Source organism: Lepus europaeus, chromosome 19 (genome assembly GCF_033115175.1).
Source record: "Lepus europaeus isolate LE1 chromosome 19, mLepTim1.pri, whole genome shotgun sequence".
Lineage (NCBI taxonomy): Eukaryota > Metazoa > Chordata > Mammalia > Lagomorpha > Leporidae > Lepus > Lepus europaeus.
This window is the reverse complement of record NC_084845.1, coordinates 37707039-37726570: the sequence shown is the minus strand read 5'-3', so window position 1 is coordinate 37726570 and position 19532 is coordinate 37707039. Positions and strand designations below refer to the sequence as shown.

The following is a 19532-nucleotide window of genomic DNA, read 5'->3' as shown; positions in this document are numbered from 1 at the left end:
TGGTCCACTTCCAGTCCAGCTCCCTGCTATGATCTGGAAAACTCAGGAGAAGATGGCCCAGGTGTTTGGTCCCCTGCTACCCAAGAGGGAGACCTAGAGGAAGCTCCTGGCCCCTGGCTTCAGCCTGGTCCAGCGCTGGCCGTTGCAACCATCTGAGGAGTGAACCAGCAGATGGACAATCTCTATCTCTGTATCTGTCTCTCCCTCTCTCTCTGTAACTTTCAAATAAATCAATCTTCTTTTTTAAAGAAAATCATCAACACAAGTGTTTATTGACAGTCTACTGCGCACTAAGCCTTGTGCAAGATGCTCTGCACGTTGCTTATACGTTGGACTGTGTGGGAAAGAACTAATTAGAAATGTTATTCCCCTGGAAAATAATTGTAGCCTATAAATGTTCAAGGCAAGGGCAACTCTGCAACTTTTCTTCACTAGGACAAACTCCACGGGGCTGGTGTTGCGGTCCAAAGAGTTAAGCTGCCACCAGCCATGAGCACATCAGTATCAGAGCACCAGTTCAGACCCCAGCTGCTCCACTTCTGATCTGGGTTCCTACTGGGAAAGCAGCAGCAGATGGCCCACATGCTTGGGCACGTCACCCACCTGGGAGACCCCTGGATGGAGTTCCAGGCTCCTGGCTTTGACCTGGTTCAGCCCAGCCCCAGCCATTTCGGGAGTGAGCAAGCAGATGGATTATCTTTCTCTGTGTAACTCTGCCTTTCAAATAAATAAATAAATGTCTTTTTTTTTTTTAAAGGAAAGGCCTCCAAGGACACACGCTTTAAAAAGCTTGGGTCAATCATTTTGCTGAAGGACTCTCTAGACAAACCCATAACCCACAGAAGTCACGATCCGGGAGCATAAGGAAGCAGAAGACAAACTTGAATGAAGGAGACCACTTCCAGTTCCCACTATGAATAGCATCGGGTCACCGCGCTCGGTCTGACAGGCTCAGCAGAGTCAACCTGGGCTTCCCAACAATCTATATCACACAGGTAAAAGCAGTAAAATACACCACAGTGCAGAGGAAGCGTAACGCTAATAGCTCAGCTTACGCAGCTACAGAAATAGTAAAAATAAAGAGCTTCAGGATAACCTCTCGTTCAGAAAAAGCAGCGGGAAGGCTCCATACAGAGTGACGGGGAGGAGAAGTTAATGGCCAGGTTGTCAGTACACACGGCACACGTGTACTGAATTAGCGGCACGTACTCTGTGAATACATAGAATTAAAATTGAAAACAAGAAAAGTAGGGTCTATACTTGATACTGAGACTTTTAGCCAGGGCACCTGAGATAACTACAGAAATTTTCAAAACTCCTGGATGACTCTCATCAGGCAAATGGATGGACAGTGGAGTCGGCCCACGGAGAGTCCCTCCCAGCTGGTACTCCGTGCCTTCACCAACACGGACAGCTAATGCTGTCTTTTGAAAAACTATCTCACATATATTTAAAGCAATGTCCACCACAAGGAAGCATCTAGGGAAAATAGTATTTAGCATTCAAAAAAATTTATTATGGGTGGGCACTGAGGCGTAGTGGATTAAAACCACTGCTGGTTTGAGTTCTGGCTCCACTGCTTCCAGTGCAGGTTCTTGCTGCTATTGAATCTGGGAAGACAGAAGGCCAATGTACTTGGGTTCCTGCCAACCACACGGGAGAACGGGATAGGGCTCCTGGCCTTGGCTTCAGGCTAGCTGAGTCCTAGCTGTTGTGGGCATTTGGGCAGTGAACCAGTGGATGGAAGATCTTTCTCTCTCTGTGTTTGTGTGTATCTCCAGTTTTCTGTCACTCTGCCCTCAAAATAAAGAAATCTTAAGGGGCCAGTGCTGTGGTATAGTGAATAAAGCCACTGCTTACAGTGCCAGCTTCCCATATGGGTGCTGAATGGAGTCCTGGCTGCTCCATTTCTGATCCAGCTCCCTGCTAATGACCTGGGAAAGCAGTGGAAGATGGCCCAAGTCCTTGGGCCCCTGCACCCATGTGGGAGACCCGGAAGAGGCTCCTGATCAGCCCGGCTCTGTCGTTGAGGCCATCTGGGGAGTGAACCAGCGATGGAAGACTTCTCTCTTTCTGCCTCTGTTAATTCTGCCTTTCAAAGAAATAATGAATCTTGAAAAGAAGACACAAAGTTTAAAGTTAAAAAGTTATTTATTTAAAAATACTTCCAGGTCTGATTCCATACCAAGTTAAATCAAGGAGTGATGTTATGAGGCAGTAACTGCTCAGATCCACGGTACAGATGGCGATTACCTCTTCAGCTCATTAGTATAATCTACTAAGTAGTGATATAGAAATCCAACTCATTCACTTCTCCACAAATAAATGTAATTGGTATACAGTACTCCATACCCAAGAAATTACTTTATAAAGTTTCTCTTTGTAATTCAAAGATCCAGCTAACATAAAATGATACTGGTTCAAGTCATGATCTGGATTTTCTTTTCCGTGCAAAATTCAAGGAAAACATGATTGCTCGAGTTTCTTCATGGACCACGAGTTAGCTAAGAACCATGAGTCCTCCACACTGCACATGAGTTCTTTGTCCCCAGGAGTGGGACGCTGGAGCCAGAGCTGGGACAGCACTAGAAACAGCACACAGACCCTAAGGAGTACACAAGTGTTGTTCACAGGTTCTGAAGTTTTTATGAACTTCAAAATTAATGTGCAGAATATAGGCACGAAAAATGGCTTTCAGAAACGTGGCACTAGATGGAAACCCTTCAGTATTCTTGGCACCCAGCGTTTTCAGGAAGAACTGGTCTCTCTCGACTGTTCAAGAGGTCAGTCTTTTCTCAACAGTTTCCTGGTAAGCAACAAACCTCCTCAGATTCATCTTCACGTTGTCCAGAACACACAGCTGCTCGGGACTGTACTTGCTGCGTCCTTCTTTTCGGATCTGCCAGGAAAGGAGTTGTACGTGATTTGGGATGTGTCACTGATTCATTTCAACAAACTACTTATTTTGGGGGGTGTATTAAACCATTTGCTGAACAAGACAGCTGCAAGAATTTAGTGAAACACTTTTACTTCCAAGATAAATACAACACAGTATGTGAAAATATATTTGCAATGGGGCCTGCACTGTGGCGTAGCAGGTAAAGCTGCTGCCTTCATTGCTGGCACCCCATACGGGAGCCAGTTCAAGTCCCAGCTGCTCCACTTGCAATCCAACTCTCTGCTGCGGCCTGGGAGAGCAGTGGAAGATGGCCCAAGTCCTTGGGCCCCTGCACCCACATGGGGGAACCAGAAGAAGCTCCTGGCTCCTGATCAGTGCAGCTCCAGCCATTGCGGCCATCTGGGGAGTGAACCAGGGGATGGAAGACCTTTCTCTCTCTCTCTCTGCATCTGCCTCTCTGTAATTCTTTCAAATAAAATAAGTAAATCTTAAAAAAAAATATATAAAAAACCAAAGATGCTGTAAAGAAAGGTCTAATCCTGCTATGAGGCCATAAAGGAGGTTTGACCTTGTGAGGAAAGAAATATTTTTTTACTTTTTAAAAAAGATTTGTTTATTTACTTGAAAGGCAGAGTTACAAAGAGAGAGAGGGATAGTTATGTTCCTTTCACTGGCTTATACCCCAAATGGCCACTAACAGTGGGAGCTGGGCTGATTTGAAGCCAGGAGCCATCAGCTTCATCCGGGTCTTCCACGTGGGTGCAGGAGCCCAGAGACTTGGGCCATCCTCTACTGCTTTCCCAGCTGCACTAGCAGGCAGCTGGACTGGAAATGGAGCAGCTGGGACTTAACTGGCACTCACGTGGAATGCCGGCAGTGCAAGTCGTGGCTATACCACAGCACCAGCCCTTATTTTAATTTTTGAAAGATTGATTCATTTATTTTGCAAGTCTGAGACAGAGACAGAGAGACTCCCAGCTCCTTTGCTTCTGCAGGGTTCAGTGACTCTTACTGCACCTGTTTTCCTTGCAGCTTTAACATTTACGAACACGGTGGCAGGCTGACGCTGTGGTGCAGTGTGTTAAGCCATTGTCTGCACTGCTGGTATCCCATATGGGCGCCGGTTTGAGTCCTGGCTGCTCCACTTCTGACCCAGCTCCCTGCTAATGCACCTGGGATAGCAGAAGATGGCTTAAGTCCTTGGGTCCTTGCAACTATGTGGAAGATCTGGAAGAAGCTCCTGGCTCCTGGCTCCGGCCTGGCCCAGCCCCTGCCATTGTGGGGTGAATCGGTGATGGAAGATCTCCGTCTTTGCAACTCTGCCTTTGAAATAAATACATCAATCTCTGAAAAAGAACACCGTGGACGCCCTCTGCATGCTGCGGGGGGAGGGCGTGGGGTGGGGTCTGTCCAGGACGCAGCACTGATTAAAAGCACCCAGTGCAGGGCTGAGACTGTCACACGCTCCCTCTGGGTTGTAACGGGGAAATACTAAGGTGCACTGGTCTGTCTGTGCTCTGGGCCGGGTGAATATTTATAACATACAAAATCATCAAGGTAAACAGGAGCCTGCTGCAGATTTACTGAACGCCAGGTGCCACCTACATGTGGGCCTTAAGGGCCCACGGCTGGAAGTTTCCCACCCCTGATTTAAACAAGCAGCACTCATTCTGGTTACCTGTGAGGTAAGGAATAAGTAGAAATAAAACCTCTCCCTGCTTAACAAACAAATGCAAAAACACTACAAGCATAAACAAAGCATAATTAAGAGTAAATTATTCATTTTTCCCCCACAAGTGAGTCTCCAGCTGGTGAAGCTTAACTCAGTAAGTGGTAGTCACTATTGCTAAATTCAAAAATATAATATGCCAAAACATGAAAATGCCAAAAACAAGCCAGCATCAGTGTTTTTAAACCAACTCTGTCCTCAGAGACTGCACAGCGTGTGTTGTTGTATTTCTTTTCTTCTGGAAGAGAAATTATTTTACACACTAAAAATCTTCCAAAAAATTTAAATTTCTTAACATACAATCATATTCACTTAAAAATCTATCAGAGTTTTCTCAATGACAACTGAATTCTGACTAGGAGCTTGTTAGCTGAAACACTGGGAACAAGAAAAAAAATAAACAAGATTTCTCACCAAAATCTCTACTCAAAAAGATTTTGAACCTGATTTTTTTTTTTTCTTTAATTTATTTGACAGAGTTAGGCAGTGAGAGAGAGAGAGACAAAGAGAAAGGTCTTCCTTCTGTTGGTTCACCCCCAAAATGGCCACCACGGCTGGAGCTATGCTGATCCTGGTCTCCCGTGCGGGTGCAGGGTCCAAGCACTTGGGCCATCCTCCACTGCCCTCCCGGACCACAGCAGAGAGCTGGCCTGGAAGAGGGGCAACTGGGACAGAATCCGGCGCCCTGACCGGGACTAGAACCCAGTGTGCAGGCGCTGCAAAGCAGAGGATTAGCCTATTGAGCCACGGTGCCGGTCACTTTTTTTTTTTTTTTTTTTTTAAGATTTACTTATTTATTAGAAAGTCTGAGTTACAGAGAGAACAATCTTCCATCTACTGGTTCACTCCCCCAATAGCTGCAAAGCAAGGCCAGTGCTGGGCCAGCCTGAAGCCAGGAGCCAGGAGCTTCTTCAAGGTCTCCCACATGGATGGCAGGAGCCCAAATACTTGGGACATCTTCAACTGCTTTCCCAGGTGCATTAGCAGGGAGCTGGATGGGAAGTGGAGCAGCTGAGACACAAACTGGTGCCCATATGGGATGCCAGCTTTGCAGGCAGCAGTTTTACCTACTAGGCCACAACACCAGGCCCTAGTTGCTCCACTTCTGATCTAGCTTCCTGCTAATGAGCCTTGGAAGGCAGAGGAAGATGGCCCAAGTGCTTGGGCCTCTGCCATCTGTGTGGGAGACCTAGATGGAGCTCTGGGCTCCTGGCATTGGCCTGGCCCAGCCTGGGCCAATGCAGCCCTCTGGAGAATGAACCAGAAGATAAAAGATTCCCCCTCTCTCTCTCATTCAAATAAATAATAAATACTTTTAAAAAAAATCTGCAGTATTCAAAATCACACTTTAAAAAATATTTATTTATTTGAAAGGCAAACATGGGGAGGGGTGGAGAGAGAGAGAGAGAGAGAGATCGAGAGATTGAGAGAGAGATAACTTCCATCTGCTGGTTTAATACCCAAATGCCCACAAACAGGGCTGGGTTAGGACAAAGCCAGGAGTCTGGTACCCTATCCAGTTCATCCACTGCTTTCCTAGGTGCATTAGCAGGGAGCTGGATGGAAAGCAGAGCAGCCGAGATGCAAACCATTGCTCTGACAAGGGATACTGGTGTTGTAGGCAGCAGCTTAACCCACTGTACCACAATGATAGACCCCAAATCATATGTCTGCAAAAATGAGTTTCAGATATGATAAAAATTATGAACTTAAGTAGACATGTGATTCAAATCTGCTGAAAATTCCCCTTCCCCTCCATGAAGACAGTTTTTGAAATTACTTTTTGACTCAAAGCTAGCTCTGATGCTTCTGATAAAGCAATAAATAAAAATGACTCATAAAGGTAGCAGCTACATGCTCTAGCACAGAACAACCTGGTATGTGCCACCCACACCCCTAACACTGAGGGACAGCCACATATTCTGTATTCCATGATGAAAACTAAATTCAAAACGTTTATCAAAGTGCTTTGCAAGCTACAGAATATAGTATTCGTATCAATCAAGCACTGTTAGCATTACTAAACTGTTAGAGGAACAGGAACTTGTCAGATCCCATTTCGGCTTCAATTACAGTGATTCAACAGTGACACTGCTGAGCCGTGACTCAGTCGACAAATATCTCAAATCCTGGGGATAGGTGCTATATTAATCACTGAGGGCTACAGGGCTTTGTCATGCATGGTGGCAACACACACACTCTCATCCCCATAGAATGCCGAGCCTCACACACAATTATGAATACAAACCTTTGTTTTGAAGATTGGCTGGAATTCTTTCAGAGCAGATAATAATTTGATTTGAACTGCGGCTCTTTCAGCTTCTTGACCGTCTGCAAAAACATCAAAGAGAGCATCCAAGGCTTCTCCCGCCACTACAAGGGAAGGGTCTTTGGTGGCAACCTCCAGCAGAAAGCACCCAATGGTCTGGAAAGGACAGAACACATTGCAGCACCACTAAGATCAGTCTCCCACGTGAATACTTGATTTAGACATGGAAATAACACAGGCATACTATTTCATGTAAAACGTCATGAAAAAGTTAGAACCCTTAAAAGACTAGATTTGACCAAATACAAATATACCAAGTATAATATGAGCAAGATAAATTAAACATATTCTAACTTATATTCCTAAAGTGAAGTAAGATCCATAAAAGGCATATAAATGCTTTTGGAAATCATTAAAATTTCCTCTCTACTCAAAAAGATTTTCTCCATGGTGACAATATATATAGGATGGCTGGCACTATGGCACAGCTGGTAAAGCTGCCGCCTGCAGTGCCAGCATCCCATACGGCGCTGGTTTGAATCCTGGCTGCTCCACTCTGATCCAGCTCTCTGCTATGGCCTGGGAAAGCAGCAGAAGATGGCCCAAGTCCTTGGGCCCCTGAACCTGCGTGGGAGACCCGGAAGAAGCTCCTGGCTCCCGGCTTCAGATCAGCATAGCTCCTGCCATTGTGGCCATCTGGGGAGTGAACCAGCGGATGGAAGACCCCCGCCCCCCATCTCTGCCTCTCTGTAACTCTGTTTTTCAAATAAATAAATAAATCCTTTAAAATTTACAAAAAAAAAAAAAAAAAACAAAACAAAAAAACCAGCCTATGAAAAATACTCCACAATGACATATAAAAAAAAAAAAAAAAAATCAAAGGCTCAGCATTTGGAACAGTTGTTAAGCCACTGAGTGGGACAGGGTTCAAGTCCCAGCTCTGTTAATGCAGACTCTGGGTGGCAGCATGTGATGGTTTAAGTAGTTGGTTTCCTGCACCTACCTGGGAGACCCAGACTGACTTCTTGACGCCAGCCTGGCCCAATCCTGGCTGTCATGAGCATTTGGGGAGTGAACCAGCAGATAGAAGAATGTTATCAGGGTTGGCACTGTGGCACAATAGGTTAATCCTCTGCCTGCAGCATCCCATACAGGTGCTGGTTCTAGCCCCCGGCTACTCCTCTTCCAATCCAACTCTCTGCTATGGCCTGGGAAAGCAGTGGAAGATGGCCCAAGTGCTTGGACCTCCACCATGTGGGAGATCTGGAAGAAACTCCTGGCTTCGGATAGGCTCAGCCCCAGGTGTTGTGGCCATTTGAGGAGTGAACTAGCAGATGGAAGACCTTTCTGTTTCTCATTGTAACTCTACCTCTCAAACAAAAAAAAAATCCAATAGTCAATCTCATTTTGCTTCACAATTTTTAATACCCATTTATTTGTTTTCCACAATTAGCCAGCTAACAAACAGACCATTTCCAATCTGCAAAGAACTGTTTCAGAGCAAACTCATTTAAGCTTGGTTGTTTGGCATCACCTTTAAGTTTTTCATTTATTATTATTATTATTATTACTTCTTAAGACTTACCCATTTGTTATTTGAAAGGCTAAGTTACAGAGAGGCAGAGGCAGAGAGAGTGAGAGAGAGAGAGAGATATGTTCCATCCACCGGTTCACTCTCCAAATGGTTGCAATGGCCAGAGAGGACAATCTAAACCCAGGAGCCAGGAGCTTCTTCTGCGTCTTCCAGTGGGTACAGGAGCCCAAGGACGTGGGCCAACTTCTACTGCTTTCCCAGGCTACAGCAGAGAGCTATATCGAAGTGGAGTAGCTGGGTCTTGAATTGGTGCCCAGATGGGATGCCAGCACCGCAGGCGGCGGCTTTACCACTATACCACATCACCAGCCCTACCTTTAGGTTTTAAGGGTGATATGCAATATGGTATTACAGGCAGGAGGGTGGAAATGCTGAGGACACCAAGTCCAGCGCCACCATAAATAACAGAGTGACTCTTAGACACCCAGGCAATCTCTCTGAGCTGAATTTTCTCATTTCAATGTAGTGGAACAGATAAACCTGAAGATAGTATTCAGATTTGATACCCTATAATGTAATAAGAACACATGGCAACATCTGTGAAGTAGTCTTATTGTTTTTTTAAAGATTTATTTATTTTACTTGAAAGAGTTACACAGAGAAAGAAATAGGTCTTCCATCCGCTGGCTCACTCGCCAATTGGCCACAATGGCCAGAGCAGTGCTGATCTGAAGCCAGGAGCCAGGAGATTCTTCCAGGTCTCCCACATGGTGTTGTAGGGGCACAAGTCCATGGGCCAACCTCCACCACTTTCCCAGGCCACAGCAGAGAGATGGATTGGAAATGGAGCAGCTGGGTCTCAAACCGGCGTCCATATGGGATGCCAGCACTGCAGGCAGCAGCTCTACCCACTATGCCACAGTGCCAGCCCCATGTGAAGTAGTCTTATTAAAAAGGACTGATCTCGGGCCAGTGCTGTGGTGTAGCAGGTAAAGCAGCCACCTCCAGTGCTGGCATCCCATATGGGCGCTGGTTTAAGTCCTAGCTGCTCCACTTCCAATGCAGCTCTCTGCTGACAGCCTGGGAAAGCAGTGGATGATGGTGCAAGTCCCTGGGCCCCTGTGGGAGACCCAGAAGAAGCTTGTGGCTCCTGGCTTCGGAATGGCCCAGTTCTGGCCGTTGTGGCCATGAGCCAGCAAATGAAGACCTCTCTCTCTGCCTCTTCTTCTCTCTCTGTGTAACTCTGACTTTCAAATAAATAAATTTTTAAAAGAAGGACTAATCTGGGGCCAGTGCTATGGCTCAGTGGGTTAAGCTGTCACCTGCATGCAGGCATTCCATATGGGCATCGGTTTGAGTCCTGGCTGCTCCACTTCTGGTCCAGCTCCCTGCTGTGGCCTGGGAAAGCAGTGCAAGATGGCCCAAGTCCTTGGGCCCCTGCACCCACGTGGGAGATCCAGAGGAAGCTCCTGGCTTCTGGCTTCAGCCTGGCCCAGGCAGGTCATTGTGGCCATTTGGGGAGTGAAACAGAGGATGGAAGATCTCTAACACTTTCAAATAAATAAATCTTATTAAAAGATAAATAAATAAAGGCCAAGACAATAAAAAAGTTACTGGCAACAGCCAACTCCACTTAATGTCTTTAGAAAAAAAAAAGAAAAAGAACTGTTCTGAAATGAATATAATCTAGCCTTTGGATCTAACTTCCAGTTTACAAGAAAAATAGAGGATAAAGAATAAGCGTCATGCAAGGGGGCAGCTCTCTGGTGCGGAGGTTCAGACACTGACTGGGACACCTGCATCCCATACCAGACTGCCTGTTTCAAGTCCCATCTCCGCTTCTGATCCAGCTTCCTGTTAACGTGAACTTTGGCAGGCAACAGCTGTTGGCTCAAGTACTTGGGTTCTCTGCTACCACAGATGGAGTTCTGGGCTCCTGGCTTTGGCTTGGCTCAGTCCTGGCTATTAGGGGTTTTTTGGAAGTAAACCAAATCTCTGTCTCTCTGCCTTGCAAATAAAATGAATATAAATAAAAATATAGGTGAGGGGCCGGTATTGTGGTGTAGCAGGTAAAGCCGCTGCCTGCAGTGTTGGCATCCCACATGGGTGCCAGTTAGAGTCCCAGCTGCTCCACTTCCCGTCCAGCTTTCTGCTATGGCCTGGGAAAGCAATGGAGGATAGTCCAAGTGCTTGGGCCCCTGCACACATTTGGGAGACCGGAAGAAGCTCCTGGCTCCTGCCTTCGGATTAGCCTAGCTCCGGCTGTTGTAGCTATTTGGAGAGTAAGGGGCCGGCGCCGTGGCTCACTTGCTTAATCTTCCGCCTGTGGCACTGGCATCCCATATGGCCGCCAGGTTCTAGTCCCGGTTGCTCTTCTTCCAGTCCAGCTGTCTGCTGTGGCCCAGGAAGACAGTGGAGGACAGCCCAAGTGCTTGGGCCCCTGCACCCACGTGGGAGACCAGGAAGAAGCACCTGGCTTTGGATCGGCGTAGCTCCGGCTATAGTGGCCATTTTGGGGGTGAACCAACGGAAGGAAGACCTTTCTCTATTTCTCTCTCTAACTCTGCCTGTCAAATTAAAAAAAAAAAAAAAAAAAAAAAAAAAAAAAAAAAAAAAAGCTATTTGGAGAGTGAACCAGCAAATGGAAGACCTCTCTCTCTGCCTCTGCCTCTCTGTAACTCTGCCTTTCAAATAAATAAATAAGTCTTTAAAAAAAAAAAAAAAGTGTTAATGAATGGTGCTGGGAGAGAATTGTTTTAGGTTAAAAAGGACTTGGGGACCTTGCCCAAACACAAAAAGTCTATCTGTAAATAGACATTTTTCAACTAGAAAATTGTGAATATGGACCAGGTATTACTCATAAGAAATGACTTAATTGCTTAAGGCATGATAATGGCAGTTTTATAGGAAAATATCTGTTTTTAAGAGACATATACTAAGCCAACAGAAACACAAATACCATGAAGTCTAATTTACTCTAACATAAGCCAGTACATGAGGTACATGTGATAGACTATTAATAACTATTAAATCTGCTTGTGTGTACAAAGAATTCATTGCACTCTCTACTTTTGTTAGGGCGTGGAACTGTGATGAAATTGAAATCCTACATCTGAGAGGCTTGCTGTTCACCTGGACTGATCTTGGAAGTTCCAGTTGTAAGGGACCGGGAGTGGGTACATGCTGGCACACGCATCTGTGCATATGTGCACACACGAGCCAGGCAGGCAGACTCTCTTAAGTCTATCAGGAAATCCTGCGGTAACGTGGTTGCCTCTCCAGAGGTGACTACAGGACTGCAAGTGAATTGCACCATACACTACACTTTAGTACTTTTTAGAAGATTTTGGTATTGGCGGCCGGTGCTGTGGCATAGCAGGTTAAGCTGCCATCTGCAATGCGGGCATCACATAAAGGTGCCAGTTCGAGTCCCAGCTGCTCCATTTCCAATCCAGCTCCTCGCTAATGCACATGGGAAAGCAGTGGTTAGGTCCCTGCACCCTCATTAGAGACTCGGATAAAGCTCTTGGCTCCTGGCTTCTGCCTGGCCCAGCCTCAGCTGTTGCAGCCATTTGTGGAGTGAACCAGGGGGTGAAAGCTCTCTCTCTCTCTCTTAATCCCTGTCTCTCCTCCTCTCTCTGTAATTCTTTCAAATAAATAAATAAATCTTTAAAAAAATTAGCAGCCTATACAAATAATTTATTGCCCATTATTCAGTAATCAATACTTACACATTGGTAAGCACCATGAAAAGTAATTCGACCACTACTGACCTTCGAGTGATGTTGTACCTCTAGCAATGCAGTTACTAAGCAACTGAACTTAAATTGTGCTGAAACAGGAGCAGGCAGGCATTGTGGACCAGCAGGTTAAGCCACTGAAGCCACTGCCTGGGACTCCTTCACCCCAAACTGCAGGGCTGGTTCAAGTCTTGGTTGCTCTGCTTCTGATCCACCTTCTTGCTAATGTACCCTGAGATGAAGCAGATGATGGCCCAGTAATGAGTCCCTGCTACCAATGTGGAAGACCAGAGTAGAGTTCTGGGCTCCTGGCTTTGGTCTGGCTATTGTAGGCATTTGGCAAGTGATCTAGAGTGACCTGGGGGATAGAAAATCTTTCTCTCTCTTGTTCTGCCTTTCAGGTGAATAAATAAATCTTTAAAAAGTGCTAAAGCAAATATGTCAAGTAGATTCCTTTTGCATTGGCAGTATGAGTTACTACTTAAACTGTATGGAGTAATAACAGAACTGATGGTGTGGTATTTTCAGAATTTATCTGCCGTGTAAGGAAAACTGGATAGACTACTGCTTGTGAGTAGGAGAATATAACAGATATCTAAATATTTAAGATTTATTGATTTATTTGAGAGGTAGAGTTAGAGAGACAGAAAAAAGGCCTTCCATCCACTGGTTCACTCCCCAGATGGCTGCAATGGCTGGTGCTGAGCCAATTCGAAGCCAGGAGACAGGAGATTTTTCAGGATCTCCTATGCAGGTGCAGGGGCCCAAGTATTTGAGCCCTCTTCCACTGCTTTCCCAGGCCATAAGCAGAGAGCTGGATCAGAACAGGAGCAGCCAGAACATGAATCTGTGCCCACATGGGTGCTGCAGGCAGAAGCTTAGCCTACTACCTCACAGTGCTGGTCCCAACAGGTATGCGTTTTATGCAACAGCAAAGGCAATGGTCATCTTTAAAAATTACGCATTTGGTCTTTCACTGAAGACAAATTATTTGTTCTTGAAAAATTATCTGTCAAGTTAAAAGGCAAAACATAGCCAGCTTTTCAAATACATATCTAATACAAGTAGACAGATTAAGCCAAAGGACACAGTCTAGTAACAGAACTTAATAAGTGACTTCTTGACATTTCTTCTCATATGTCCACAGAAATTTTTAAAAATCGTGTACCAATGGTTACTTTTCCCTCCCTTCTGCTCATTCAACATTACAGGCTGGAAGCAAATTGGTTTACCTTTAGAGTTTCGAGTGTACCATCTTCTTTGGCTAGGACGCTGCCAGTGATTCCCAAGATGCTCACAACGTTCACTCTAACCCCCGTGTTACTGCTGTGCACGCCTGCTCTGCACAGTGTCATCAGCTGCTCAGGAGTCATGCACTAGAGAGAGCACAGCATTAACAACATTCAGCTCAACTTCAGGAGCGAGTGTAGACAGGATTGACAGGGGTCTCGTCTGCAGGTCTGGGGAGCGCACAATTCTAAGAGTGGCATTCACTGCTGGAGGAAGTCATGTTTTCTAATCATGCCAGAGACAGCCAGCAATTCTGGACTAAGAGGAGCCCTGCTCCCTCTACAAGGGACTTCCTGTCCTTAGAGTTTCATTTGCAAACGACTCGCTACAAAGGTAAATGGGGTCATGTAGCTGTAATAAAAATTGGCCGAGCATATATAAGGTAGTACAAGCATATGTTCCTCAAACCCTAAGAACAAATGGATAATTATTAAAGACTGTTAAAACCACTACATCTTGACTTCACATGGAAAAACTGAATTAAAATATGAATTTTCCATGAACTTTCTGAAGTCCCCTGGTGCAGTGCTTCTGCCGTGGAGTGTTAATTCTGGGTTTAAGGGGTTTTTGGTGCAGGTGTCCTGACAGAATGTGAGTATTGTGTTCCCAGGCTATCTCCAGCAAGAAGCAGTGTGGTGCAGTGAGGAAGGGTTTGATCTGAAGCCATTCACCCTGGTTCCAATTCTAGTGCCACTCAGCAACCCAGCAGAACTTACTTAATCCAACCATGTTCCTAGTTTTCCATCAGTCACATGAGGATGATAAACGTATGCATCACAGAGTTGCCATGGGGACTGAGAAATGCACATGAAACACTCAGCATTAAATACCATCATTTGTAAAAAAAAAAAAAAAAAAAAACCAAAAAACTGAACAGCTCCAAATCACTGAACTCCTTTCTGAATCATCTGCTCTGCTAGTGCCAACCAGCTAACAGCTAACGTGTCAGGTACCTCAGAAAACACTCCAATGACAAAAACTGCACAAATGACAGGATTCCTCTTGGCCAGGCCGCGGCTGCTGGGGACCACAACACCATGCTGTGTTTCTACCAGAGCAATTCACAGAGGAGCTGTCTGGGGTGCACAAGCCCACTAGGTAAAGGGGAAGCAAGGCAGAAAAGTTGTACCCCCAGTCTCCATGCTATCACTCAGCAGGTCAAGCTGTAGACTTCCCCTCCCCAGAAAGCACTACGAGAGCCAGGGTTCTTCCAGCTCTGACAGTCTATGCTCACAGCCGCTATACAGCTATCCTGGGAATTTCCAGTCTTAAATTTCCAATCTTAATATATCAATTTTTGGGGGGACTGCTGCCTGCAGTGCCAGTATCCCATATGAGTGCTGGTTTGATTCCTGGCTGTTCCACTTCTGATCCAGCTCTCTGCTTGGCCTGGGAAAGCACTGGGAGATAGCACAAGTCCTTGGGCCCCTGCACCCACGTGGGAGACCCGGAAGAAGCTCCTGGCTTCAGACCAGTGCAGCTTCGGTCATTGCGGCCATTTGGGGAGTGAACCAGCGGATGGAAGACTTTCTCTCTCCCTCTGCCTTTCTGTAACTCTGCCTTTCAAATTGATATATATGTGGCAGCTTTATGAGCGAGTTACCATTAACTGAGCTTTTGAGCAATTTTCTGTCACCATCAGACTGAACCAGTCCATTGGATCTACAGTAGAGGGCTTTCTAATCCTCCCCATAGCCATGGGGCAGCCAGGCACTATTACCTCGTTTTGTAGACACTCAGGCCCAAACTTATGTTCTTAAAAAAAAAATCTCTAATATACAAAGATTTTTAAATAACAATGAGCGCATATTTATATGAAACACCTACTACATTTAACGGTAAGAAATCCAAGACATTCCCCTGAAACTCCAGAGCACAGCAGTTGGGAAGCACTGCTCTGCAGGTGCAGGGACGAGGTGGAGAAGACAAGATCAGTGAAGAAAAGAAAGGCTAAAGTCTGCAAGGCCAAGCCACTGGAGGGTCCCCTAGACGTGGGCCGGAGTGACCCAGAACTGCGACAGGGCTAGTAAGAACAACTGCACAGGGCGAGGGGTGCCCCAGGGGGAGAGCACAACTGACCCAAAAGTGGGCGGTGCAGCCCAATAATACGTTGATAACTGCAGCATTGTACAAAGGAGGGAGAGTGGCCAGATCCGCCTGGAGGACGTGCTAGGACAGACAGGTCGGTCCCTCCTCAGGGCTGCTGCTTCAGGTCAGGGTGCGGCCCTGGAACACGCCCTCACATACCAGGAAGAAATCTGACAACATACTCTGCTGGCAAGGCTGTGGCAAAACAGGTACTTCCAAACTCCACTGGTGGGGATGCAAAATGGCTCAAACCTTAAGGACAAGACCACCGCAATACTTAGAAAATTACAAACCCATTCATTCTCTGAGCCAGCAAGCCCCCCTCAAGGACTCTCTTCCTAAGACACAGAGACAAAAATACAAAACAACATGAAAAAGGTATCCTATCTGTAATAAGAAAAGACTGGAAACAATCCAAATATCCATCAATAGCAGGCAGGTTGAACAAATACACAACATCTACACAATGCAGTGTGATGAAGCTGAAAGGAAGAAAAGAGAAAAATCTTCACGTGCTCTAATGATCAATAATGGAAAAAAGAAAAGCAAGGTGCAGAAGTACCACTTTTAAGAAAAGGAGTGAAGGGTGAGCACTGTGGCACAGCGGGTTAAGCTGTCTCTTGGGACGCCCCACATCCCACACCTCCAGTATCAGAGAGCCTGGTTCTAGCCCAGCTACTCTACTTTCAGTCCGGTTTCCTGGAAGTCCACACATAATGTCTCAAGTATTTGGGTCCCTGCCACCCACACGGGAGACCTGGATGGAGCTCCAGGTTGCTGGCTTCAGCCTGGCCCAACCCCGGTTGTTGCAGGCATTTGGACTAAACCAGGCGATAGTCTCTGCCTTTCCAATGAGTAAACAAACATTAAAAGTAAGAAGATGAAATACAAATATATAGTTTTTAAGAATAAACAAATATGTATTTGCATGCCCTCAAACAGAAAAAAATTTAAGAAGGATGATTGGCAATATAGTGGAAATGAAAGAATGGGAAAAAACAAATCAACTTCTCTGATTCTGGGGAGGTTTACTTTTTTGGTGGTGGTGGTGATAAAAATATAAAGTCTGGCCGGCGCCGCGGCTCACTAGGCTAATCCTCCGCCTTGTGGCGCCGGCACACCGGGTTCTAGTCCCGGTCGGGGCACCGATCCTATCCTGGTTGCCCCTGTTCCAGGCCAGCTCTCTGCTGTGGCCAGGGAGTGCAGAGGAGGATGGCCCAAGTGCTTGGGCCCTGCACCCCATGGGAGACCAGGAGAAGCACCTGGCTCCTGCCATCGGAACAGCACGGTGTACCGGGCGCAGCGCGCCTACCGCGGCGGCCATTGGAGGGTGAACCAACGGCAAAAAGGAAGACCTTTCTCTCTGTCTCCCTCTACTGTCCACTCTGCCTGTCCAAAAAAATATATTTATATATATATAAAGTCTAACATTTTAATCATTTTTTTTTTTTTTTTTGGACAGGCAGAGTGGACAGTGAGAGAGAGAGACAGAGAGAAAGGTCTTCCTCTTCTGTTGGTTCACCCCTCCAATGGCCGCTGTGGCCGGCGCACCACGCTGATCCAAAGCCAGGAGCCAGGTGCTTCTCCTGGTCTCCCATGGAGTGCAGGGACCAAGCACTTGGGCCATCCTCCACTGCACTCCTGGGCCACAGCAGAGAGCTGGACTGGAAGAGGAGCAACTGGGACAGAATCCGGCACCCCGACCGGGACTAGCACCCAGTGTGCCGGCGCTACAGGTGGAGGATTAGCCTATTGAGCCGTGGCGCCGGCCCATTTTAATCATCTTAAAAGTATTTATTTATTTATTTGAAAGGCAAAGAGACAGAGATGGAGAGATTTTTCCATCTGCAGGTTTACTCTCCAAATGCCCATAACAGTCAGGGCTGGGCCAGGTCGCAGCCAGCACCCTGGAACTCCATCCAAGTCTCCCGAGTGTAAGGGACCCAAGCACTTGGGCCATTATCCACTGCTTTTCCAAGCACATTAGCAGAGAACTGGATTGGAAGTGAAGCAGCTGGGACTTGAACCAGCATTGATATGGGATGCCTGCATGGCAGGCAGTGGCTTAACCCAATGCACTGTGCCACAACCAATTTTAATCATCTTTAAGTTACAGTTCAGTAACATGAGGTATATTCACATTATTATATGACCATCACTATCCATTTCTAGAACTTTCTTATCCTCCCCAAATGAAGCTGTGCCCACTAAACAATGGTTCCCTCCTGCTGGTAACCACTGGTCTTTCTCTGAATTTATCTGCTCCAGATTACCTCACGTAAGTGCACTCTCACTACAGTTGTTTTTTTGTGACTGATTTACTTCTCTTATGATAAACATCTTCTAGGTTTTTCTATGCTATACCATGTATCAGAATTCCATTCCTTTTTAAAGACTTAATAATATTCCATTGTATGGATTTACCAATTTTTCTTTGAATTATCTTTTTTCACAGTTTTAACTCTGTGTAAATATTTTATGTGATTAAAAAGTAAAATTAGGGGCCGGTGCTGTGGCGCAGTGGGTTAAAGCCCTAGCCTGAAGCGCCAGCATCCCACATGGGTGCTGGTTCAAGTCCCAGCTGCTCCACTTCCGATCCAGCTCTCTGCTATGGCCTGGGAAAGCAGTGGAGGATGGCGCAAGTCCTTGGGCCCCTGTGCCCCTGTGGGAGACCCAGAAGAAGCTTGTGGCTCCTGACTTCGGATCGGCTCCGCTCTGGCCATTGTAGCCATCTGGGGAGTGAACCAGTGGATAGAAGACCCCCCCCCCCCCCCGGTCTCTACCTCTCCCTGTAATTCTTACAAATAAATAAAATAATCTTTAAAAAAAAGCCCAAACTGATACTTTATAATAAGCATGCAGTGCATCTCTTCAGGTAACTTTAAGAAACAGTAATTTGCACAACCCTAAAGGGATATATTAAGATCAAGAACAATCACAAAGAAACCTTATACTACATGCAATAGTGCTAAAATCATATTTTCAAACTATTAAATTCATTCTGTAGGATAAAGAATATAATTTTAATGTCAATAAGAAGCTACATTTCAGCACACAAAAGATATAAAATATAATCAAAAGTAGAAACACCATATCCATTTAAGCTGGAAATATCAATATGAACTTATGGTTTATTTTCCTCTTTTAAGAAATACATATTTCTTCAGCTATTTTAATTAAAAGGTTTAGAAGTGATGACAACATGGTAGGAAGTTTTAAGTACTTCAATATTCATTTTTTTTGTGAAAGAAATCAGGCCTTCCTGGAGAAACAACTCATTCTAGGTTTTAAGCATGAAAAGTACAAGTTGAGCTTGGGACATCTTTCTGTGTCTGGACGCAAAAACAAATAAACAAAAAACCCTGGGGTGAGTTTTTGGGTTGTGAACTAGTGGATAAGAACTCTTCCCTTCTTTATCTAACTCTCTATCTCTCTGTACTTTTCAAATGATAAACAAAAACAACCTAGAGTTTTGATGCAGGGGAGTGAATCAGTGGATGGAAGACTTCTCTCCCTCTCTGCCTCAGCCTGTCCCTCTCTGTAATTCTTTCAAATCACTTAATTAAAAAAGGTATTTTGAAGATAATCTGGGAAAACTGAACTCATAATGCATATCAAATGATAATAGGAAATGAGTGTTGGTACGAAGATGCAGGGTGAGTTTTTAAAAAATTTAATTTTTTGGGGCCGGCATTGTGGTGTACCAGATAAAGCCACTGCCTGTGATGTTAGCATCCCATATGGGTGCCAGTTTGTGTCTTGGCTGCTCCACTTCTGATCCAGCTCCCTGATAACAACCTGGGAAAAGCAGGGGAAGATGCCCAAGTGTTTGGGCTCATGTGGGACACCCAGATGAAGATCCTGGCTCCCAGCCCTGGCTATTGCGGCCATATGGGGAGTGAACCAGCGGAAGGAAGATCTCTCTCTGTAGCTCTTCCAAATAAACAAATAAATCTTCCTCCCAAAATTAATTTTATCATATA

At 45.6% G+C, this 19532-nt stretch overlaps 1 protein-coding gene across 2 annotated transcripts in view; it reads right to left on the bottom strand.

Moving 5' to 3' along the window:
• Positions 1 to 2132: 2132 nt before the first annotated feature.
• The window catches only part of HEATR3 (HEAT repeat containing 3), a 53711-nt gene continuing 36311 nt past the window's right edge, over positions 2133 to 19532 (bottom strand). For both annotated transcript variants that reach the window (XM_062176587.1, XM_062176588.1), the window contains 3 exons: positions 13404 to 13547; positions 6877 to 7053; positions 2133 to 2899 (listed from right to left, as the gene is read on the bottom strand). In XM_062176587.1, coding sequence (XP_062032571.1) covers positions 2777 to 2899; positions 6877 to 7053; positions 13404 to 13547 — 444 coding nt within the window. In that variant the 3' untranslated portion in view covers positions 2133 to 2776. The remainder of the gene's footprint in view (positions 2900 to 6876; positions 7054 to 13403; positions 13548 to 19532) is intronic.